The 24427-nt window shown below is 46.2% G+C and overlaps 1 protein-coding gene across 2 annotated transcripts in view; it reads right to left on the bottom strand.

Moving 5' to 3' along the window:
• The window catches only part of ADCY2 (adenylate cyclase 2), a 378996-nt gene that overhangs the window by 189548 nt on the left and 165021 nt on the right, over positions 1 to 24427 (bottom strand). For both annotated transcript variants that reach the window (XM_064479397.1, XM_064479401.1), the window contains exon 4: positions 1240 to 1389. In XM_064479397.1, coding sequence (XP_064335467.1) covers positions 1240 to 1389 — 150 coding nt within the window. The remainder of the gene's footprint in view (positions 1 to 1239; positions 1390 to 24427) is intronic.

Genomic DNA, 24427 nt, shown 5'->3' with positions numbered 1-24427 from the left:
TTGCTATACATGTTGTAACACAAAATGCTTTTTAAAAAACAAACCACGAAATCTGCTAATACAAGTGAGAAAGTAATATTTACAGGCACACCCCAGGGCCTAGGCTCATGCCTGCCATGAACTCAGTGCTCCATGAACATTTGTTGAATGAATAAATGGAACTCCCTGTTTTCAAAAAAGAATTCAATTATTATGTATAAGTCCATACACAAATCAAAGTCTAGTGTCAAAATTCAAAGGATTTCTTTGGCTCCCACCACCATAATACATTTTGATGAAATTATACACAACAGACTAACTCAATACAACAAATAGTAATGAAGATCTTCTATGTGCCAAATTTTGATGAATGAGCTCAGAGAGGCGAGTGTGGTGTTCACAGAGAGTCGTGCTAACCACCACCTTTACAGATGGAGACTGGGTTCCTAGTGATGGACATACAAACCCAAGAAAAACAAGTTTATTCACATGGGTATTTCGCCATGACCTGAAATTAAGCATGTCACATATAGGACTCCTTCCTGGTCTTCCCTCCAAAGCACACCTGCTCCACCTGCTCGCCACCGTCCTGGATGACACCACATGGCTTTGCTCCCACGCCTGCCACTTACCTCCAGTTCCTATCTCTGCAGTGTTTCGTCATAACCTGTTCATTCCTCTGATGTCTGTTTCTCGCATCACCCACAGCAATCACTGTAGGACAGCCCCTGACACCATGACTAGTTCCCCGTCAGACTTCCCCTCCCGACTCCAATCACCTCCCTCAAGGACGACTTCAATCATCCATCCCATTTCATTATCTCATCCCACCCCATCCCATGTGGAAAACAGGCACTCTGTAGGTGGGCAAAGTCTTGCCACAAATACTATCACAGAGAAATGTGCTTTAACCAAAAGTGAGTGCCTTAATGAAGTGTTACTATCATCATCATCATCATCATCATCATCATTATTATTATTTGAACTTCCCCTGCCACGTGCTGAGGGTGGTTGATGTGGCTGTCAGCTTGTGGGCGATCCTGGGGTCACCGGGGTTGAGTCTGAAGATGCCATCTCTGCTGGTTGGTTTACAGTGCCACCAAGCACCCCGGAAGCTGGGTGTGCAGGGCAATCAGAGAGCTACTCTGGTTTCCTCCCGATGCTGCAAGTGAATGAGCTGCACACTCGACATGGGCGGCAGCAACATCATGTCAGTAACACCTCCAGCAACACAGATGGAAGACTGAAAATGCACTTTACCTGCTGACGTTTTTCAAATTCCAACTTGATCCGGGACTTGATGCAGTTGCACGTGTCCTGATATGTCTGCTGCAGAGCAAGCTCCATGAGGTGCTTGTGGTATGCCCCCGCCAGGTTTCCACAGATGAAAATGATCACATTGGCCAGGATCTGATGAGACACAAAGAGCCACTCAGCAGGCTGAGCGTTCCTCCCTCATGAACCCAACAAAGACAACGCAAATGAGCAACAGTCTGCAAAGAGGTGACTCTGCAGGAGGTTAATTTTATTTCTTTTTCAAAACTAACATTTGCATCTATGTAACAGAAACAGCTGTCACCCTTATGGATTCCATCCCCTTCTCGGATCCATGCCCTCCGACAGGTGACTCTGCAGTCCCTCCCTTTCTTTGGGCTCCGCCATTTGCTTTGCTACAGCTAATGCAATGGGGGTGGGAGTAACCCAGTGCCAGATCTAGCCTGGCTTAGGTGGTCTGGCATTTTGGGTGACTCTGTTGTGTCTCACCAGGAAAAGAACATGCTCCGGCCAGCCTACTGGTCCCAGGAAGATGAGAGACATGAAACAGAGATACCCAGCCAACCCCTAGTCTACTATTGTGTTCCACTGGGATTTCATGGTTGTTACACAGCATTACAATGATCCTAGGTAACTGAGACAGGCTGCCCTCACATTGAAACTGTATTCACTGAGCCTGGAAAAGTGATATTCCCCAATATCTACTGTTTATACAGGAATATGGTAGCCTTTCAAACCATATAACTGGTTATTCTGTTGATGATAAAAACAATTCATGTTCACAAAAATTGGGGGGGGGGAGAAAAACACATAAAGAAAAACTAAAAAGAACCTAGAATTTCCTTGCTCTAGAAGACCACTGTTATCCATATGGCCTTACCTACCCACTCCACATCCTCCCATATTCTCAAACTTGGTGCCATATTTTGTATCATCAAGACCAGTATCTTGTTCCAAAGAAACTGAGTTCATCCTGAATGCAGTGTTTTGCTTTACTTTTTAAATTTAACATCTAATCCGATTTTTTCCAGATCAAAAAATTCTGTAGAAACAGGACTTTGAGTGCTTAGATAATGTTCTGTCCTGTGACTACATCATAATTTATTTATGTCCATACTACCCAGCACTGACTTTATCAGTATGCTTTGCATTTGCCTAAAGTTAGAGTGGTCAATCTTGCATCTAAAGTTTTGGCTTAACAGTTGATCATTTCCTTGGGCTCAATTAGTAAAATACACTGAGTTGAAAGCCGTGAATATTTTAAATTTCTTGATATCTATTGCACAATTTTGATATATATTGCATTCCGAGGAAATGTTCCACTGACAGTCTCACCAGCAGTGTATGACAGTGTTTTTTTTCAAGGCACACTATTAACCCAGAGCAAGTGGGGAAGATACATACAACTGACGATTGTGTGTGCAGGGCTGGGCCTGCGCAGGTCCGGCAGTGCCCGCATGGCCACGCCTGGGCCAGATGTCCCGCTGCCCCGGCCCCTCTCCACATGACCTGACTTCTCACCAAACAGGCACGAATGCCTTCAGCAACAAAGGCAGGGTATCCGTTTCCCAATGTCTTGTGCTCCTTGCTAAGAGTCTCCCACTGACACACATCAGCTTATCGCGGACAGCATGGGCGGCTAGGACTCAGCCACTGTCGGGGATGTTTTACTCCTAAGCTGCCAAGGTCCCCATGATGGGACTCCACAGAGAATCGGGCTGCACGCCCTCTGCACAGTGTAATCCCTCCTCCCAAAGAAAGCAGGTCAAATTTGTCTGATCAGAGAGGTGGGGAGAAGGTTACCCTGGACAGCTTACCCCTCCTCTGCCCTCTCAGCGGTCCTGAGACCCTGAACACAGTGCTCATCCCTGCCAACCGGAGAGCCCAGGACCCATGTGCCCCTGGGCTGGGGCCAGGGGAGATGGCTTCATTCAGGACAACAGTAAGTCCAGCTGGTCCAGACCTAAGCCATTTCTCCAAACACTCGTAACAGTGATAAAGGCAGTATTTTATTCTTCTGACACTCTGTCACTCGATAGGTCTGCACACTGGTAGAAAACAAGGGTGTTGGTTCTTAGCCACCCAAAGCCCAGGGAACCCATTTTGGGGATGGAGGGGCAGAGCAGGGCAGAGTTAGAAATGGGCCGATCAGTGGGATGAGCTTTGTTCTGTGAACAAGCACAGCCTCCCGGCACAAGTGGAAGACAGCTGTTGAGACTAGAACAGCGTGGCCTTCCACACGGCCCCACCTACCCCGCTGGTTCCGTGGGTGTGGGAGGTGGAGTTTCCCGGACTCACCCACATTCTCACAGCAACCCCGGAAATGGTCTCTTATTCATCCAAATTTTCTCTCCCCTCCAGGACTGCTGCTGATTAAAGTATCAGTGGTGGGTGTAACCGTGCATGTGCGTGATGGGTAAGAGTTGTGCATGATGGATGCATGATACATGTGTACACAGCATGCATGCAAGATTTGTGTGATGTGTATGGCATGTGTGATTTGTTGTGTGTAGACACGTGAGAGCCATATGTGTCTTGAGTGATTTGTGTGTGATGTCTGGATGTGGTACGTACGTGCACATGGGATGTGTTATCTGTACGACGTGTGTAACATGTGTGCAGGCTGTAATTTACACAGGGGGCATGCATGTGGTTTGTGTGGTACGTGCATCTGCGGCTCTGACGTGTGCATGTGGTCTGTGTGCACCAGCACCGAGCTTGGGAGCGATGGGCCCGCCTTCAGTGTTGCTTGCACACATTTCTGGCTGCACAGGCTCCATTCCTTCCCGCGGCCATCCTCTCACACATCACCTCTGGTGGAAGTCCATCGGGGGAGCACGTGGGAGAGCTGGTGGACCTCCTGGCTTCTTGTCTGAGGACAGGCCCTCCCCTCGCTGACGGAAGTTCATGTCAGAGATGTGCCCGGGGGACACTGTTAGTGAAACCCTGCAGTCCTCTGTTTCTGCAAAATGACCATGACTTTGTGAAAGGTTCTTCAACCTCTGTCGTTGCTGGGTGTGCTCGGAAGAACAGCGAGCCGAAGAGCGCAGGAGTGAGAGGCACCAACGCAAAGCAGACTGCCCAGAGTTAGAAAGGACTATCTTGTTGCTTATTAAGTGCAGCTGAAATAATGATAAAAATGACAGTCGTTCTCTATGAGAGCTTCTTCTTTTTCTCCTTAAAAATGCCTTCAAACAAAACATGCGAGTATTTCAGGAAGTCAATTCCTCCAAAACAAGAACCACATGTAAGCAACGGAACTGAACGACGCCCCCCCACCCCCGCCCCGGCCCCCCCCAGCGGGACGTCCAGATGCAGCCGCTCTCTGACAACGCCGCCTGCCCGACACAGTGCCCTGGCAGCTTTATATTGTCACGGAGCATAAGGAAAAGCCTTCTTTTGATCATTCATTCATCCATTTGGTCAACAGATGCTGCATTGCTTTGAACAACACGTAATTCAAACCCTTCTAGGCGACAGATAATTGGAAAGAATGCAATAATGGATTTTTATGAGTATATGCAAAGGAAATGCTTAAGAAAGAAACAATGACAAGTTTTAGGGCCAAGTGAAATATGACATTTCTCTTCTGATGGAAAAAATAAACCCATTACAAGCATTTTTCTGATACCCGGGTTCCTCCTGCAATACTATACAATAAGGTTAACAGAATTAGTCCTGATATTTTAATAACTACACACATTTACAAATGTGACTGATGTCCTAAAGCATCTTCCTTTCAAAAGGGCACATTCATACAACGCCTTTGTATGAAAACCAGGGCACAAGAAAATGATGTGGTTAAGGTTTCCTTTCCAAAAATAGCATCACAGCACTTTATTGTCTAGAAGACTTAAGCAGAGCACACCATAAAAATCCTGTTTTCACAATGCTGGGTTTATTTGATAACATCACTCTGTCTTGATATCTTCTTTTCTCTTTTTGCTTCATTTAGCTCCTCCCACATCGGTCAGAAAACAGAAGAAACCTGGCCTCCCAAGAGGTGTCTTGGGAGAAAATAAATTGTTGAAGGTAGTGACAGCAGTCAGGGTTCACCCTGAAGATCCAAATCAGGCTTTGAAATCGAGCATCACCCAGGATCCAGAATCTGTGCAAACCGGACCTTGCCAAGAAGTCATCACGGAGGCCAGGTGGTCCCCGCCACTCCCCCCCACATCCCCGTCTTCATTGGACGGAAGTGAGGGGTCATTCTTGTCTGACGCAGCATTCACGGGCTCTGCACTGCTGGGAAGGCCGGCGTCACCAGCACACTGTGACGTCGCTTCCTTCAGAGCCCTCACCGACGCGCCCCCAAACATCCCTTGTATTTTCTCATCCTCGCGAGAGTCCAGACAGTGAAACAACTAGGAGGATGGACGTTTTTATTATTTCACCTTAGAGGCAGAGAAACAAAGGTCTAAAAAATTAAGACACTTGAGGGCAGGCCCATGCCAGGCTCGCTGGACGGTCCTTGCTCCGTCCCACAGTGCCCCAGGTCACGTGAGTCAGGTCAGGTTCATCCAGGGCAATCTGATTCCCTACGAGGGTGTGGGGAAGGTACTTCTGAACAAATTCTAAACAGACATGCGTAAGCTTTGTAAGAAACTGACATTATTTCCCTTTATAAAGTGTTTGTGTTTTCTGCTGTAACGTACCTCCGTCATTTAAAGTTCTTGAAGTGGCTGCATTTTGGAGACCACGTGTCCACGGAGCACTTAACTGGTGATGCTGAGGCGTCTACGTGCATTCAGAGGAAAGTAATGGGAAGCCAGGAGGTTCCTAACTGGGTTAGGTGACCAAGGGTGAATGACCTGAGCAGGGTTATGTCATCTGGGAAAGAAACACTGAAGGGTGTCACTTCACTGCCTTCAGACATTTGAGAAATGATCCCGTGGGTTAGGTGAGCACTCAGGTCCTTCGTGATTCCTTCAAAGGGTTTTTCAGTTGTTCAGTATTCCCATTCTTCATCTCAAGCGAGGAGCTGCAAGCTACAGCATCCGTAGGGGTCAGCAGGCAGCACACATCTGAGACCCCATCCCTCAGTGCCACGCCTTCTCTATGAGCCCGCTGCACAAGGCTGGAGAGCAGGGACAGGACAGCCTTTCAAACAGGCCCTCAGCTTAACACAAAGCAGATCATAAATATGCAAACACACCAATTATAAGTCAAAGGAAAATAAGAGGGATCAGAAGAACTTGATGAGCAGAGCTGCAAATGAATATTCAGCAAGCTCACTGCATCTCATAAGCATCACATATGGCTTAAATAAAACAATGCTCTTGCTTGGGAGAGAAAATGATCAGGTAGAATGTTCCTTAACTGAGCTCGCAAACATGCTGCAACCCCGTCTTCCCCACATTTCCTGCAACTTCCAAAGAATTAGATTTGCTCTATGCCCTGGCCACAGGATTTCAGCTTTTTTTCAGTTATTCAGTGCAGACCAGAAACACTGCACTTTGCCTAATAACATCCAATGATCCTTAGGTCATGTGTTGGAATCCTCTTCTAATTTAAAATTCCTCCAGATGAGAAGAGGTAGAGTCAGAAATTGTTATGGACTGAATTTCCGGTCCTTCCCAGGTGCATGTACTGAAGCCCTACCTCCTGAGGCGATGGTGTTAGGAGACAGCCTTTGAGAGATAATCAGGTTTAGATGAGGTCACGAGGGTGGGGCCCCCATGATGGGATTAGCGTCCTCATCAGGAAAGGAAGAGTCTCTCTCTGCCACGTGAGGAGGGTGTCTGCCAGGAAGAGAACCTTCACCAGGACTGAATCATCAGGGGCCTTGATCTTGGACTTCCCAGCCTCCAGAAACATAAGAAATAAATATGTGCTGTTTGTACCGCCCAGTCTGTGGTGTTTTGGAAGCCTGAGCAGACGAGGAAAGAAAGTTATAAAGAAAATTCAAAGACCAGCCACCTCAACATGAGAGCTTTGGGTTGAAGACTGGAATTGAAAATTGGGAATCAAATGCAATTTGCTTTCTTACGGAAATGGTCACTAGAAATAGACAGTGTGTTGGCTGTGAGCATTATTTTCATATTCTCTTTTATATCTGTTGTTATTAAGCCTTTCTGAGTAGCATTCATTATGCTATTTTCCCAGCTATATTTGGGCTGAAGAACTAAGAATCTTACACTCAGGTAGGGTTCAAGTCCAGTATCACAGCCACATAAAATTGGAGGAGGGAGTTTGAGAGCCTTTGATCCTCTTGGAAGTGCTCACCAGCTCACTGCAAACCAACTGGAAGAGGCAGGTCTAGAAGATACTCAAGATCTTGATCAAAAGTTCCTCCCACAAATTAAGTCACTGAGAACACATCTTCCCTAGAATAAGGGAGAGCTAAATTCACCACGCAGAAACCCAGACGCATGCTTCTTGGCTTAGAGGCTGCAAATCTGAAACTGATGGGCAGAAGGCGGTCTTGATGAACAGGTTAGAATAACAAAAAAGAGACAAGACATAGGGCTTCCAATATTCAGAACTCTGCGGAAAAAGACCACACAAGCCTCTCTCCACCGAGAGCCACAGTTCACTGTTCTGCAGAGGGGTGTGTGTCACACGTTTGCTCTCTCATCCAGGCCATCTCGGGCTTCAAGCACACGGGAGAACCTTAGCTCCCAGGGCCTAGTTCCTCTTCACCACGAGGAGCGAGGGGACCAAGCTGTATGGGAAGGAGAGAGCTGCTATTTTCATAACTCAGCCCATTTCTCCAGCACCCAAAATGGGGCTGGTCATTTTACTTCTGTCGTTGCCTTATTCTGCAGGCCATTTCTGCAAAGTAATATGAGCAGACATTTCTCTCCCCACTCTGTTTCACAGAACTTCAACCCCAATTCAGCATTCACCTGTGATTACTAAGTACCTCTGTTAGAATTAGTCTCTGTCTGGTCCAAACCGTCCCCTGCCCCACCACCTGCTGGACCAGTGATGTCTGGATGATTACATCTGATATTTTGTCAACTAATTGATGATTAACTGAACCACACATCTTCACTAATACCCAACAGAAGCCTTTGTCTTCTTCGTCTTTGTGAGTCCAGATGGCTGAATGGAAAGCTAATTGTCCCAAAGAAGTGCCACTCCTTCAGAAACGCAGGGGACCAGGTGGTCCAGGACTGTCCAGGAGGCTTAATCAGTGCTGGTTTCTGTGTCTTCCTAACCCCCCTCCTAAATATAATGACATATACGCAACAGAAGAACACACTTTAAGTGCTGTGTCTCAGTGCTTTTCAAAAATTTTAGAAGCATCTGATTATTAACTAGTTAAAACTCAAATTTTATTAGCCTTGAATCAGCTCACCTAAGATTCTGCACCAAGCAATATATAATTTGCCTAATTCCGGTGATTTCAGTGGACTCAAAAGTGGAAAAAAAAGGTATCTGAATGCATTTTAATTTCAATTTCCCATCAATTTGGACAGATAATCTCTAATCTGAATCAATGAAATTTAGTTTCATTTAAACACTATACATAATTCTCTTCACTTATCATCACTTTATAGGTGACACATTTAATCCAGATCCATTCATTTAAAAATGTAAGAGCCAACAAGTGCTCAGATTCAGTGAACAAACATGACCAAAGCTATCAGACACTCAGCCTGTGCAGCTCAGTTTAAGACGAGATGATACGCCACGTCACTGCACACAAGTGAGATGAGTGTACCTCTTCAACTAACAGCCTACGAGAAGGGATGCTCGCCTTTGCTGGCTACATGGGGTACGTTTACTGTTACCTCACTGGCAGTTTGCATCATGACCTACTTGTGACCCCCCTTTATAACCGACATAATAGTAGATAAATTAGAATTAAGCAAAACAAGCACAAAATACCCTGCCAATTATGACTGAGTAAGAGGACACCCTATGAAGGTAATGGACTAATGCGGGTATCAAAGGTACATGGTACCCGAGGGGCAGGTTTGCAGAGGGCAGAGCAGTAACAACACAGGGACAGCACGGCCAATCCAGGCGTGATCTCAAACATGGCATCCATAGGTGCGTCCACAGAGAAGGCATGGACGGCAAAATCCTGCACAGGCAGCCACAGCCTTCAAACACGGGAGAAAAACAATGAACACTGCGATTCTCAAGGTCTACTTTGATTGCCCTTTATAGTGAGACCAAAATATGTTCCACAGAGTCACACTGTGATTAAAAAAGATAAATAACTGCTTGGAGGCATAACTGAAACCTTTGTGAGCAGGAAAACAAAAAAAAATTTCCTATTACAAACTAAACTGGATGTCCCATTAATAATATTAATCACAGGAGGGGATGCCTGGCAGAAGCTTTCCTTTTAATAGAACAAAAGGCCAAAACGTACTTTAAAGGTAGCACCTCCCCAGAGTGTGCTCTTGGGTTACCTCAACCACCCTCTTTCCCCCACTACTGTGTATCTTCCTGTAGTATCTGTAATATGGGGACACAAACACACGTTTTAACCACGGCCACCAGACCCTGACTTCTGGGCAATTTCAACCAGAGAGAACAGACATGAGGTCTGCCCAAATCACCAAGAGGCATCTCAGCTCTCCCAAAAGCCCAGGGCTGAGCAGCTCTTCCTAGTCAGCAGCATTCAACGACCCCTGCCTCCCATCAAAAGGAATGAGCTGTGTATCTGCGAATCCCAAACTCCCAGCATATCCCTCCCCGAACTTTCCTCTTCGGTAACCATAAGTCTGTGAGTCTCTTCCAGTTTTGCAAATAAGTTCACTTGTGTCCTACTATATACAGACTAGAGAAACCACAAAGTCCTACCGCAGAGCACAGGGAACTGTATTCAGTAACTTGTAATAGCCTATAGTGAAAAAGAAATGAAAAAAATTTTACATATGTGTGTGTGTGTGTGTTTGTGTGTGTGTGTGTGTGTGTATATATATATATATATATGTAACTGAATCACTATGCTGTACACCAGAAACTAACATGACACTGTAAATCAACGGTACTTCAATTTAAAAAAAAAAGGAAAGAAAGAAACAAACAAAAAACCCTCAAAACAAATGAACAGACGAAAGGAATGGGCTTTGCTATCCTTGTGTGTTAAGCTGCTCAGGTTGCCGTAACGAAGTGCCACAGACTCAGTGGCTTAAAGGACAGAAACTGGTTGTTCCAATCGTTGAGGAGGCTGGGAGTCTGAGGTCGAGGTGTGGGCAGGGCTGTTCTGTCCCGAGACCGCTCACCTGGCTTGCAGACGACCACCTGCCAGCTAGTTCCTCACACGGCCTCTTCTTCACGCAAGCTTGTGTGCCCCTGGGGTCTCTGTGTGTCTCTTTTTCTTATAAGGACACCCTCCTCATGGCCTCATTTCAGCTCAGCCACCTCTCCAAATGCCCGATCTCCAAACGCAGTCACATTGTGAGGTACTCAAGGCTGGGGCTTCAGCATATGTATTTTGGGAGGGCACAAACAGCAAATAGCAACCTGCTGGCAAGGGTTTTTTTTTTGGGGGGGGTACTTTGTGGACATGATTTCACTCATTTTTTCTCTTCCAGTTGTATTGAGATAGAATTGACATACAGCGCTGTGTAAGTTTCAGGAGTACAGCAGTCATTTGATTTCCCTGCATCATGGGATGATTACCACAGTAAGTTTAGTGAACATCCATTTTCTCATAGGCATAAAAAATTAAAGAAATAGGAAAAAGGGTTTTGCTTGTGATAAGACGTCTAGGATTTAATCTCTGAACAGCCTTCACATACAGTGTAGAGCAGTGTTGGTTATACTTAGCATGGTATACATTATATTCCCAGTATTCATCTATTTTATAACTGTTCGTTTGCACATTTTGACTGCCTCCCCCCACCCCCACCCCTACACTCCAACATGCTATTGAGTTTTAAAGACAGATTATTTATAATTTACCGGAAAATTCACTTAAAAGTTAAAATCTGAATTCCTTATAAATTGGGGGCCCGTAGTTCTTTCGCAGACATGCCACATACTGCCGATAGTGATTTAAGATGAACTGAGATTAAGACATTCATTAAATGACTTCATTCAACAAATATTCATTGAGCATTTATTTCTAATCAATTTCTTATACTCCACCCAAGAAATTAACTTCACTGGAATAAATGCAATCAAACCAACCAATAAGAAAAGTCAACAGAGCGAGCCGACAAACGTGGGTGATACAAAGCAGGCTTCTCATGAGTGGGACAGATGAGGCTTCAGTGGCGGCCGTGGCACCTGCCATCAGGGGCCCCGCTAGCTAGCCAGACGTACGGATGCTTGTGGGTGAAGGAAGACTGTTGAGGAACTGAGCACACTTCCTCCAACATTACTGTAAAAGTTTACTTGCCAAAAACAAAGAAACCTGCTGAAGAGGTCCCCATATTTTCCTGTTTCACAATGCCCACAGTGGCTAAGTAATATTTTAGCAGCATTCCTAGGCCAGAGGAGATAGCTAACAGTCTTGTGTGCTAAGCAGACAGGTCTAAACAACGTGAGTAGTACTCCCTAACAGCCGAGGAGTTGTTGGAAGAAAAATCCAACACTGGACCTTACATTTTATAATATAAAACAAAATGTTATTGCATATTATATATATATTTATGGTAAAATATTATATTTTTATTTCATTCTTAAATAGCCACTTACTCTGGGACTTACTCTGGGCCTTCAGAGGTCAGTGTGCTTGCTGAGCGCTGCTTAACTGTACAAACCCCGGATTATTCTGATTCAACACCACCATTCACATTTCCTGTTCTCTCTTGATTTCCACAGACTACAGTTTTTTTTTTTGGTCACAACAATGCCCCTAACCCAGCTTGACAACAAAAGGAATGCCCCTTGAAAATTTAAAATATCCTGGGGTGCCTTAGCACATGGTTTGGGAACCATATCTCTAATGACCTACCGTTTAACAACAGCAGCAAAAATACGTTAGTTAATTAAATAGAATTAAAAGTGTTACTCAGATCCTGATAGGAGTGCTATCTCTTTTCTCTTTAACAAATTCTAAGAAGGCACACCTGATTAGACCAAAAATACATGAGACTTGCCGGCAGAACTATTGTGCAGGGTTTTAGAAGATGCAGCCCAGAGAAGCTGGGTTTAACCTTTTGGGCTAAGGTCTCCTGTGTGTCGTTCGGGATGGCAGGGGTTTCCTCCCCGAGTCCACTCGCCTTCCGTGGGGACCAGAAGCAGCCATCAGATACATCCTGTGAGTCTACTTTTAGCCCAGGTCTCACCCAAAAAAGACGGCATTTGCAAAAGAAGCAAAGTTTCAAGAAATGACAATTTACAAAGGTTTCCAGAGGGTGGGCTTCACACACACTGTTTCAGCTGATCAAGAAAATAAGAGTTAAAGCCCCAGTCCTCATTTGGGGCCATCGTGATCACATTTGAAAAATCTCTAGTGTCTTCCAAGTCTAAGCACGTGTCTGTGATGGATCAGCATGCTTCCTGATGGCGTGACGCAGTGCTGCGAGCCAGGAAGGAAACAGCAATCCGCCCCAGGCTGCTGAAACTCCAGAGCGAATGTACAAAGTTAAAAATACTCCCTTCCATCTTCCAGTGGACATATTACATAATAAACCTGCCCAATAAAAATCAAGAGGCCAATTATTAGACGAGCGGTCCAGAGGTACTAAATTTTTAAGGCCAGTAATAAGAGAAGAAATCTGATTTCACAATTAATGAAATTCCCTTTATTTTGTCCCATATATCAATCAGGCACTAACCAATTAGAGCAATCTTCACTATCTCACAATTTAACTATTTTGAGAAACAGTTTAATGCCTTTCAAAAATTTGCAAGGCTCTTTGGAAAATGAAATTACATAGAAGCAGCAAAGAAGTTAACTGACATGTGTTTAAGAGACAAAGAGAGCAGTCTGAGTAATGATCTCGGAAGAGACGGGCCAGGCAGAACTTCCGGTGATCAGGTGGTCCTGATGGGAGTCCCTGCCCTCATCTGAGAAACTGAAATGCTGCGCTTGCTCCAGGAAATAGTTTTCACACCTTAAGGATTTCTATAGGCAATCACTGTGCTGGATGATGCTGATGAGAAGAAACCGTGCTCGGCATCAGAACCACATGGAAGCCGAATTGGAATGAAGGAAACAGTCTGATTTTAGAATATGCATTTAGAAATTTCTTTGTTTCCATGAAATTTGACAACCAAATTCTACCACTTGCAAGAAAAACACTTCTTAACTCTGATGAATCAGCAAACCCCACAACCTGGACCATTCTTTTGTTCATCAACTGTCTCCAGGCAACAGGGATTCCAGGCTCCAGTTCATTCCTGGTCACTTCTGTCATCAATCTCTCCCTCTGAACCATTCCTGGCAGGAAGCAAGCCCAATTCCAACCAAACAGTGCCCTCCCTAAACACACATAGCCCTGCCTTCTCCTTTATTTCTCATTTTCCTTTAAAGCCAAACCTCAGAGGCTTGTCTGCTTAAGCTCTTTCCACTTCTTTGCCCTCTGCCCTGACTCTCCATATCCCATTTCGAACTATGTCGTAACCTCCAGAAGCCACTGAAGCAATCCTTGTCAAGGGCACTGGTAACCTACAACTTTGTCAGACCCATCAACACCTTTCTGCCCTCCCCTTACTGTGAGTCCTGGGCACTGTCCTCAGCAGCAGCTGATCCCTTTCTCCTGCCAAGAATCTCAGTCTCTCTTGGCTTCCTTGACCCCACACTCCCTGGGGTCTGGCCATTCCGCTGACCCGACCTTTCCTGACTCAAACATTACACTCTTCAGAGCTCTGCTAAATCTCCTTCCCTTTATTACCCTCCCAACTTCTCCCTTGCAGCATCACCCACACAGCTAGCGGCTTCTTCAGCGTCATCTAAATAGCACTTACTCCCGAAGTAGACCTCCAGCCCAGACCTTCCCCTGCAGTCTAGACTCGGAAGAGCTGTATCTCCACTTTAACGTCTACACTGAAGTCTTTACACGTCTTGCCCTGGTCTTCACCTTCAACTTCCATTCATGCCCTGCCCCCCAATTCCTTGCAAGGTGCTGTACCCTCCTTTGGGGTCTTCCAACTTGCTCATCTCTCCAGGCTCAGGGCCTTTGCACACACAGTTCCTTCCGCCCAAGGAGCTCCTTCCTGCTTCTTTTGTTGGGTGGGACCGTCTTAGGCCTGGCTTCCACGACACGTCCTCCCTGAGCACGCTGAGTGCCTCTGCTATCCACCAGCCCCGCACTCCAGCATCACTTGCCCCCCAGAGGTAACAGTTTTTGTTTACTCATCTGCGTATTGCTAGTCCCTCTTGCTTTGCTCTTGGGCCCATGAGGGCAGAGAGCCCATATGTTTCATTACCTTAGGTGTATATTGGGTAATTCACATAGGGTTTATCATAAATTATTATCCTTGGTATTCTTTGAATGAATGAATATAATGCCTGATAGCCACATGATTCACTGCATCAGAAGATCCTCATTCACATACTGAAAAAAATTTTTTTTTCTCATTCAACAAATATTACTGAGGGCCCACTATGTGACAGAAACTGTTCATGGTGCAGGGACCATAATTTTAAGCAAACAAAAAGGACAAAAATCCTTGTCCTCTTGAAGCTTCAGTTTAAATATCGTTTTTGGCCTTGGACCAGTCCACTCCACTTTCCTGCCTTTGATATTTGGGGAGAAAGCTTCGTAATTCTTTGTAAGATGTTATCCTTAACAGCGGGGTTACGCTTTGACATATACCTGACGTCCCTTCGGTAAACCCATGCAAATAATACCTGGGACAGACGTGAAGAATCTGAACCCAAAACTGTCCCATCAGAGTTAATCTGAAAAGGATGCAGACACATGTTTCATCACCTGAAAGAGAGTGCAATTCTTGCCATATCTGACTGTGATCTGTTGGCTGAACTAAAACATCTAAAGAAAAGATACGTCCAAGAAAGGAAGGACGTGAGTGGGTGGTGAAGATGTTAATTCTGGAAGCACAGAAAGAGGCCAGTCTCTGAGGAAAACAGGGGTGTCTAGAAGAGAAGGCGTCAGGACAAGTCAGTGGATTCCAGGATCTGGCCCACCTGGCGGGTGGAGCCCTCTAGTGGACGTGCATCGTCTAGGCTTTAGGAAATGGATTCCTTAAGTCATACATTCTCAACAGAGGTCACAGCATCCCCAAGAGGGCAAACACTGGTTCTTGGGGAAAGCCAAAAATAAAAATAAAAAATTCCCTGTAATGCATGACAGAGATGTGCACACATCACATAAATAAATATGCAATATACCTGCGGTATTAAAATTTCATGGGGGGTTGGTTAAGAAAAAGAAATCTAAAAAGCCTCCTTAAGTAATGGAGAAATGTCGAGAAACATTGCCTCAAACATATAAATCCCCACTCCACCTGCGCTATCACCATTCATGGGTGACCTTCAGATAAGGTGGCTTCAAAGGTGAGAGTTTTATACAACCAGCTGGTCTACCTGAAAGGCCTGTTCCTCATGACAAATGAATAAATTGGCATCCTGGGTTTCAGTAGCCTTCCTTCCCACTTTGGTTAGAGCAAGTCAGCCTGCCAACTTTGGTAAAGTCTGGATTGTTAACAAGGTCACACTTCAGGGCTCTCCAGACCGAGGGCCACTCCCTGCAGCGGAGCCAATGCCCCCGGTGGACAGAGGCTACCTGTGTAAACAGGCTTCCCCCGGAGACACATCTGTCTGGTTACATCATTCTGCAAAGTGAGAGCAGCTAATGACCCCGTCAACCACAGATTAGAATCCACCCGTTTCAACCTTTGTATCGTTTCCATTTGGTAATGTACACAAATTACACACAATTCCATACCGATCTAATGAAAACATCACCATAATAGACAAATGTAAATTTCATGCACAAACTATGCTGTTTAGAGAACCAGAGAGACTTATATTTTAAAACCTGCTGTCAAGTGTAAGCACCACACAGATACTTCTGCTGATTTTGCTGTTAACAACTGGAAAGGCAAGATAAAGCTTCAATAAGGCTCTTTCCTCACCAGAGCTCAGGGCATCGCAGTTCTGAAACAGGCTGTGGGTAAGAATCACCTGGCGCTTTGAGAAGATGTGGACGTGCCCAGAGCCCACGCCTAGAGAGTCAGTTGCTTATTATTTTTTTAACATATATCTCCCCAGGTGAATATACTGCGCATTACCTTTGGAGAAATGAATGTCAGATAAAAAGGAGATGATTAAACTCGAATCCTGCCAGAACAAAGAAACAATTCAAGTGGAGAGAAGAGCTGAGAATTTAATAACGGACTGAATAATGGCTAATGCTAACGAGGGCGAGCTTCCCACAGGAGGGGGAGCTCTGCTATTCAAACTGAAGGTGTGAGGTGTGGTGTAATTATTTAAACCAAAGACACCCTTCTGTTCATTCAGGAGGGCTCCTGCGCTGATTAGCGGAGGGAGAGGAACACTGCGGTAAGAGGACTAGAAAATTAACTCAGACAAAGCTGAGGCTGAGTGGCGGGCTTTGGTGGGGGAGAAAGAGAAGGAATCAGATGGATAAGAGATGGGCCAAGGCCAGCCTCAGGTCCTCACATCTGAACACACAGTGGGACTTCAGAGGACCCTCAGTAACCGGTGAACTGAGGCCGGAACAGGGGTGGCAGACAACGTGTGCACAGCGTGGCATCAGAGAAGGATTTTAGGGAGGACAGGTTTCCCAGAGACCACTAAGGAAATATTTTTAAATGCACGCTTTCAGAACTGGAGCGCTCCTACCGTGGTGTGCGCATGCGTTCCGTTTTGAAGGCAAACAGCAAACGTTCAGTAGTTTCTAAGACAAATGGAAAACAGAAATCATCTAGTGAAAACTAGTTAATAAACCAGCATTCTGAAGTCACCTGTCATTCTCTGTACCTTTGTCAGAGCAAGTCAGCATCCCAAGGTTTGAGAGCATTTGGATCAGCAAATCTGATGAAGTTTGGATTAATAAGGAGACCAGACATTAGAGCAGCAAAAACGCTCCCAGGTGGAGCCTTCATTAATAAAAATTGCTGCATTTCAACGATCATTGACCAAACTTAGATTTAAGTGTAAAATATCTCCTTCATAAATAATAATTATATATTTTATTCACTTTGCATTCATGGATGATTAATCAATTAACATAGATACATATCGGCATAGTCTTTTTTTCTGGGTTTCTCCCTCATTTTCACCCTCACATCACTGTTGGATGTAGGCCCACAGTAGCCTACGAGGACACAGTCCTGGGTGAGCTTCCCCTGCAATAAAGGCAGGGGCCGTACCAGAGCCTACGAAGTTCCCTCTTACACACTCTACTAACAGCAGTAATAAAACACCCATGGGTATGCTCATACACACGGCACAGACCCCCCCCCCCCCCAAATAGCAGTCTTCCCCAGGCTTAAGGGCAGCCTCAAAACGACTGCACTGGAGCTTTCTGTCTGCAGAGGCGGCCACTGATCCATGTTCAAAACAGCACTCACCTGTGTATTTAAAGGAAAAAATCCTGCAGCCGGGTAATTTATGTACCTTGGAGTTAATTATTGCCTACTAACTTGATAGCTGTTCTTATAAATCCTGGCGTCAGACGAGATGACAGCTGTAGACGGTGTGGTGAGGACAGGTAAGGGACCAGGATGGGGGGGCCACACAAGCACTTTGAGGGAGTGGCAAACTCTGTTGGTCAGCTGGTCACGACCTTTCCCACCCCTCTCCCTTTCTCTGGGTACCTCCCACTGCAGAGGCTGGAAATCCACACATTTGCATCCCCAGGTTCTTCTATACCTGGGAGTGGCAGTGGAACCAGATGTGAGTGAAGTTGGCTTCAGAAGACAAAGAGCTGTCTGTCAGCTTTTAATTTTGTAATAAAAAGGGGCAGATGCAATTAATGGGAAACTTCCACTTTCCTATTCCATCTACTTGCTTTGAATGTAGACAAAATGGCTGGATCTGTGGCAGCCTCCATATGACTGTGAGAGAAGAGCCAGTGCATACCTGCAGACATTGGTCTTGATTTCATTAATCTGCTGGACCATGGTCAGTAGCCCTCTACTGTTGGATTTTTTTTTTTTTTATTTTTGAGGCAAATAAATTCCCATTTGTTTAAACCTCTGTAGTCTGATTTTCTGTTTCCTGCAGCCAAATGTAAGGCTGACTCATACGATCAGGACAGCCAACTGAGTCAGCAAACACAGCCTTCCCCATGTTGTAGCGTAAGCTTCTGTCACGTGCAGTTTTATGAGTGTATTTGGTGTAAAGCAAATGAATAAGTCGACACCACACATAAAAGCTACGTATGGAATATACCGTAAGTAGGTTGGCAAACTAATACGAGAAGGGATTCAGATCAATCTGAGAAAATTAACCTCTTTATGGTAACGTATGGGACCACCTAAAGGAGGCTTCTTGAAGGTAGGCCTTGGGCTAAGTCTTAAAAGGTAGGAATGACTTTGCACCATGTATGAAGGTCTGCAAGTTGAGAAGCAGAGGCAAAGCTGGCCAAATGGGCAGACCTTCTGGAGCGCCCCGGGCAGAGGGACTGGTCAGTGGGAACAGAAGGCACATTCTTTCCCTCCAGGAGTTGACTATATGGTTATCATGGCAGAATAAACTCAGAAAAAGAAAACATTTTGTTCAGGTACCATTTATTATGATGATGATGACGATGCTGCTGATGATGGTGATGAAGGCTTGAATGGCACCCCCCCCTCCAATAAAAAAAAAGGCATGTTCACATAGAGCCTGTGCATGACTCTTCTTGGAAACCATTAAATCTCTGCAGATGTAATTAAGTTGAGGATCAGAGACCAGTTCATCCCAGATTAGGGTGAGCCATAAATCCATGGACAAGTATCCTTACAGAACAAAAGAAACAGGGAAGATGATGGAAGATGGAGGCAGAGACTGGAGTGATGCGGCCACGGTCAAGAACACCTGGGCCACCAGAAGCTTGAGGAGGAAACAAAGGATCCCTTAGAGCTTTCGGAGGGACAATGGCCCTGCTGACAACCTGAGTTTGGGCTTCTGGCCTCCCAGACTGTGAGAGAATGAATCACACTTGTCAAGGCACCGTGTTTGTAGTCAGTTCTGGCAGCCCTACAAAACTCACACTCTGGTGCACACACCATATACTTTATTGCTGAGGAAAGATGACAGAAATGCAATGAAGGCCAAAAACCTAAAGAAGGAAGAAAGGAGAGAGCAGGATTCTTGGAACAGGGTAAAGAGAGGAATGATGAACTGAGGTATCTCTTGGATACCAGTGCCGAAGGTCTCCATGCCAGGTGAATGCTTCCCCCGCAGCAGAAGGCTGTGTGGTTGAAGAGGTTCCTTATTCTCAAGCCCAAAGCTGAGCCGGCCTCATGCAGCTTTGTTTTGAGCATTAATGGGGCTGCAGGTGAGATTTGGGGCAGGTGCACCTCGAGAGTCTGCATACGTCACCGTCCTACATAAAGCTTAGAGCCCAGACTTTCTGACTGTCCCTTGAACTGCATTTTGCTCAGCACAGCGGCCTAAGATGTGGGTAAGGGTGATGATGCACTTGGCTTTTGGTGAATTTCCTCCACAGTTCTTTCTCCATTTCTTAATTCATCGTGGTATTAGTTTAAACTTAAACCACTCATAGCTTAACATTAAATTGGCCTAAAAATACCCCTGTCAAGAGAAAACTAAGCTGGATCAGGAGCTGAGGGGACCGTGAAGGGGCTTCTGGTCCCAGGTTCTGTGCAAAGGCTTTGACCATGTGGCTCCGCCCTTCACCTTGGGAAAGGCAGGGTGGGGCCAGCTGTCCTGGGTCTCAATTTCCTCATCATTCACTGAAGCCTTTAGGACCTAGCTTACAGGCTTCCATGATACCAACCTTATCTGTGACTCTCAGGTATTTCAGTATTCATGGATATGACCTATCCAACAATTCATGGGCATCTGACATTGGACTGGTGGACTTCATCTCAATCACATGCCCATAAACTTGAACCTTCTGATCACGTGAACACATCCATCCCAGAAATATCAAACTCATTGCCTATCCTTTCTTCCCTCCCAGCTTCCCACCTGGACATATCACGGTGCCCTCACCCCTGGCCCTGCCTTTGCTGCTCACCTATCAGCTGATCTGCAGTCATTGCCTCCTTCTCTAGACAGCTGGGAATTTACCACCGATGGTCTGAACATTTCCTTGCCAGTCTCCCTGTAACCACATCCGCTGTGCCCAGCCACGGATGAATCACGGACTGACACCGTCTGTCTTATCCACCCTGATGCCAAGCACACAACTCGAGGGATTCCCCATGGATATAAGATTGAGCCACTGCAAACTCATGGTCTCCAATCTCAGCATGCTTTGGGACTGCCAGGAAGTCATCTCAATACAGCTTAGCTCTCACTTCCATCTTTCTCCAAGATGATCTCAAACCTTTGACATGTCTACACGTCTTCATCTCCTTCCCACTGAGTCCTGTCTTCATGCTCCCCAAGCCAGTTCCACTCTCTATTTCAAAGAGAAAATGGAAGCCCTCCTTCACTCCCCCAACGTATGACCCCATAACTCCAATTTGCATCCACACCCATGTCCACATGGGTTTCTCCAGTTCAAGGACAATCTCCCCACCTTGACCTCAAAGTCTTCTCTGGGACTCCCTCTGGGGCCCACTGCAGCCACCATCCCTTTAGTCTCCTCCCCTTGATCCTGTCGCTAAAGGGATGCCTGTATTTCTCTAGCTCCTGCTCATCCCTTCTCTTTTTATCTCTACCAAGCTTCCTGGAAGTTAAGCGAGTCCCAAACTTGGGTGTGCGTCAAAGTTTCCTAGAGAAGCTTTTATGAAAATCCCTTGAATCTATCCCACAAAGACTAGTGAATTAGCATCTCTAGGACCACGGCACAGGAACCTATTTGGACATATTTTTCCATTCTGGCCTATTTTGGATTATCCTCTCTTTCCCTGACCATTCTGCAAGACTCCTCTGCTCCCCAAGCACCTTACATCTTGGAACTCTCCAGGGTCTTAGTTTCCTCTCACATTAAATTAAGTGACCACCATGGCTCCCACGGTGGACACAACACCCTGCAGGACAACATCTCCCTGCTCCATCTGTGTCTCCAGCTCAGACTCCACTTTCAGAATTCAGGCAACCACAGCCAGCTGCCTGGCACACATCTCCACCTGGCGGGCCCTCAAGCACATTCCAGCCAAAAGAAGTTCCCCATCTTCCATCCCTAAAGTTATCCTCCATCCACCTTCTGTCTACATCTGGTGTCACCCCCGATAACCCGCTCACCCAAACTAGCATCCGGACACTCTTCCTTGATGTGTACCTTTCCCCACACATCTGACATTCACTAAGCTGTGACAATTTTATTTGTTAAATATCTCTAGAATCTATGCCCTTTGCTCTCTATTCCCCCTTCTGCTCCGTTTCTCAATCAACTCTGGACCATTGCCACAAACATTTCCACTGGTGTCCCTGTCCCTGGGCTGTCCCTATTCAAATGTATCTGGCAGAAGCCACTAAAGTGATACAGGTGACTTCTAGATGAAGCTCCAGCCAGCACAGGTGGGGATGCTGTGGCTACGGGCACCTTCCAGATCTCAGGGGCTCACGCACTAAGTGTCCATTTCTGCCTCAAGTTTAAAGTCCACGACAGGTCAGCAGAGGGGTTCATCTCAACGTGGGAGTCCACAATTACTGCGGCACAGAGACTCCTCTGGGAGATACCACACATTTCTGCTACTCACTTGAGTAAGTCACCAAGTGCAAGCTTATCGTGTTGTGTGCCCGTGGGCATACAACTTGAATCCCCGCCACCAGCACTGGGCAGCCCTCTGCTTAAACCTCTCCACTCCCTGGAGCTTTGTCTGTAAACTTCACTATGCATAAGGAAGACCAAGGATGCAAGTTTCAAATACAAAATTCTAGGACCCACCTCCAGAAAATTCTGATCCATTTGGAATGTGGTCCAGGAATTTGCATTTTAACAGATTTCCAAGGTGATTATTTTGCTGGGGGTCCATGAGCATACTTTAAGAAACACTGGCTTACAAGATCAAGTGAAAGCTTCTTAAAATGTCATAGGATGTCCTGCATGCTGGGCCGCAGGCTGTCTCTGGAAGCCACTCATACTCACCACCCACCTTGGAGCCACCATGCTTCTTGAGGTGAGGCCACCCCCACCCCCCAGATTCTGGCCACTGGCCTTTGCTTTCGATCTCCATCCCGTGCTCACCTTCTCTTTTCTAGTGTTTAGCCTGGTCACCTCCTAAGTGACCCCAGAACTCAGCCCAGGTGGCAGTGGAAGAGGAAGGCCTTTCAGCTCCCATCCCAGTCCTAGCCAAGCTGGGTGGCCTCTCCCGTACTTCACCGCCCCGTGTATGGTGCAGTCTTGTGCTGAACCGACTTTGGGCTTGTCTTGGGGCAGGATTACCTACTTCTGAGCATATTCCTTCATTAGACTTTGCAACTAAGAGCAACGACTTCTCCACCACCAAGTATAATGCCAGGCAGACAAGATGTTCCACACGTGATGGGTCATGAGACTGAACGGATGGATGGATGGTTTATCCCAGCTCCATGTTTCTATTGCGTATTTCATTCCTGCTCCACTGCTCCTGAGGGAAAACAAGTTTCGACCTGGGAGGGGTGAGTGGGTGAGTGCAGGAGGCAGCAGGGACCAGGACTGGGACCCCTGATGGTCTGTGAGCTCCTCACCACAGCTTTGAAGCCTTGCCGTCGCTAAGGGGCCTCCAGGGCCGCAGCCCGAGCGCACCAGCTTCTCAAAGAGGGCTCTGTGCAGTGTCCCCAGAAGCTGCCTGAACATTTGCTTTGAATCCAGCCCAAACCTCAGCCCCAGCCTCACCCTGGCCCCTGCCGCCTTCTCTGTGCCTTCAAGGGGACACCAGAAATAGCAATTGACAGAGGAAGGGAGGAACCAGCAAAAGCCAGAGACTGTTTCCTTGCCCTTCAGACAGTTAAAGATGAAGATAAATGGAGATTCCTGGATTTGGCTCCCCATACGGCTCCGACTGGAGACAAGTCTTTTGGGCTTGTCTCTTACAGGAGCTCAAAAACCCACTCGCAGAGCTGCTTCCCTACTCACTTGCTTTTCCTTTACTTCACTTTCCTTGCATTTGGGACATTCTTGTAACTTGGTGCCCTAAGCGCATGTAACCCCTCTTAATGCCTGTCTGAAGCAAAAGGAGGACTGACTGAAAAAAAGAAATAAGCAAGACTCCAATTCATTGCCTCAGCAGAGGCTCTCACGTCAGGGTACCCTGTCTGGGACACTTAATTCTGTGAGTACTAGTTGCTAACACCGCCACCAGCAGCGGCGGCAATGCCGGCTGCGGCGCCGGCAGCACCCACTGTGGGTGGGCACTGCTCCAAGTACAAGCTAGTTGTTCATGAATGTAATAGCTTTAACTCCCCCACGTAATCGATGGAGATGTGAGGATGAGAGAGGGGAGGTGACTCACCCCGATCCCCTGGGAACCCAAGGGTCTGACCACGGAGCTCGCCAGCCCAGTCAGTCCACTCATCTGCCTCAGACACAGACATCACAGAATTAATTTTAGGACAATATTTTAGATCTGTTGTTGTCATGTACATGTTCTCAAGGAGTTAGAAGATAGTTCCTTTGGTCAGTTTCAGTAAACTGACCACTCAGGCAAGCAGATCACTGCTATAAATACCCACCGCGCTGTGAGGCAGAGAACGAGGGCCTATGTAACAGCACGGACTTGGAGCCAGATGCCCCGCGCACGGGCTAACCCTAGGGGAGGGCACTGCATTAGAGGGAGAATGTATCCACTGGCAAGGCTGTTATTTCGTGACTCAGGTTATCAGAGAAATGGAAATTTTAAAAATCACTTTCTACTTCCAGCAAAAGGAACTATGAGATACAGTTTACCAATCATGGAAGGAAGGAAGAGAAGGGAAATCTATAATTATCTGTTATATATATATATTTTATGTATAAATATATTGAGGAATAAGTAAAGGAATATGTGGCTGCAGAATAACACCTACTGAGAATTTTCTACATCCAGAGATATATATATATATGTATTTTCCCCATATGGATGCCAAAGGGGGTCTATCCAGCCCAACAGCATTGGTAGACACAGGGTTCAACTCCACCCCCACCCCCTGAGCCTGCCTAAGAGGGTGCCTCCCAAGCAGGGCTGGGACCCTTGCAGAGGTATCTTGCTCTGCAAGGAGCAAGGACTCTGGAGAGGGTGTGGT

Source organism: Camelus dromedarius, chromosome 3 (assembly GCF_036321535.1).
Source record: "Camelus dromedarius isolate mCamDro1 chromosome 3, mCamDro1.pat, whole genome shotgun sequence".
Taxonomy (NCBI): domain Eukaryota; kingdom Metazoa; phylum Chordata; class Mammalia; order Artiodactyla; family Camelidae; genus Camelus; species Camelus dromedarius.
The sequence above is the reverse complement of the archived record's forward strand: the minus strand, read 5'-3'. Positions and strand labels throughout refer to the sequence as shown.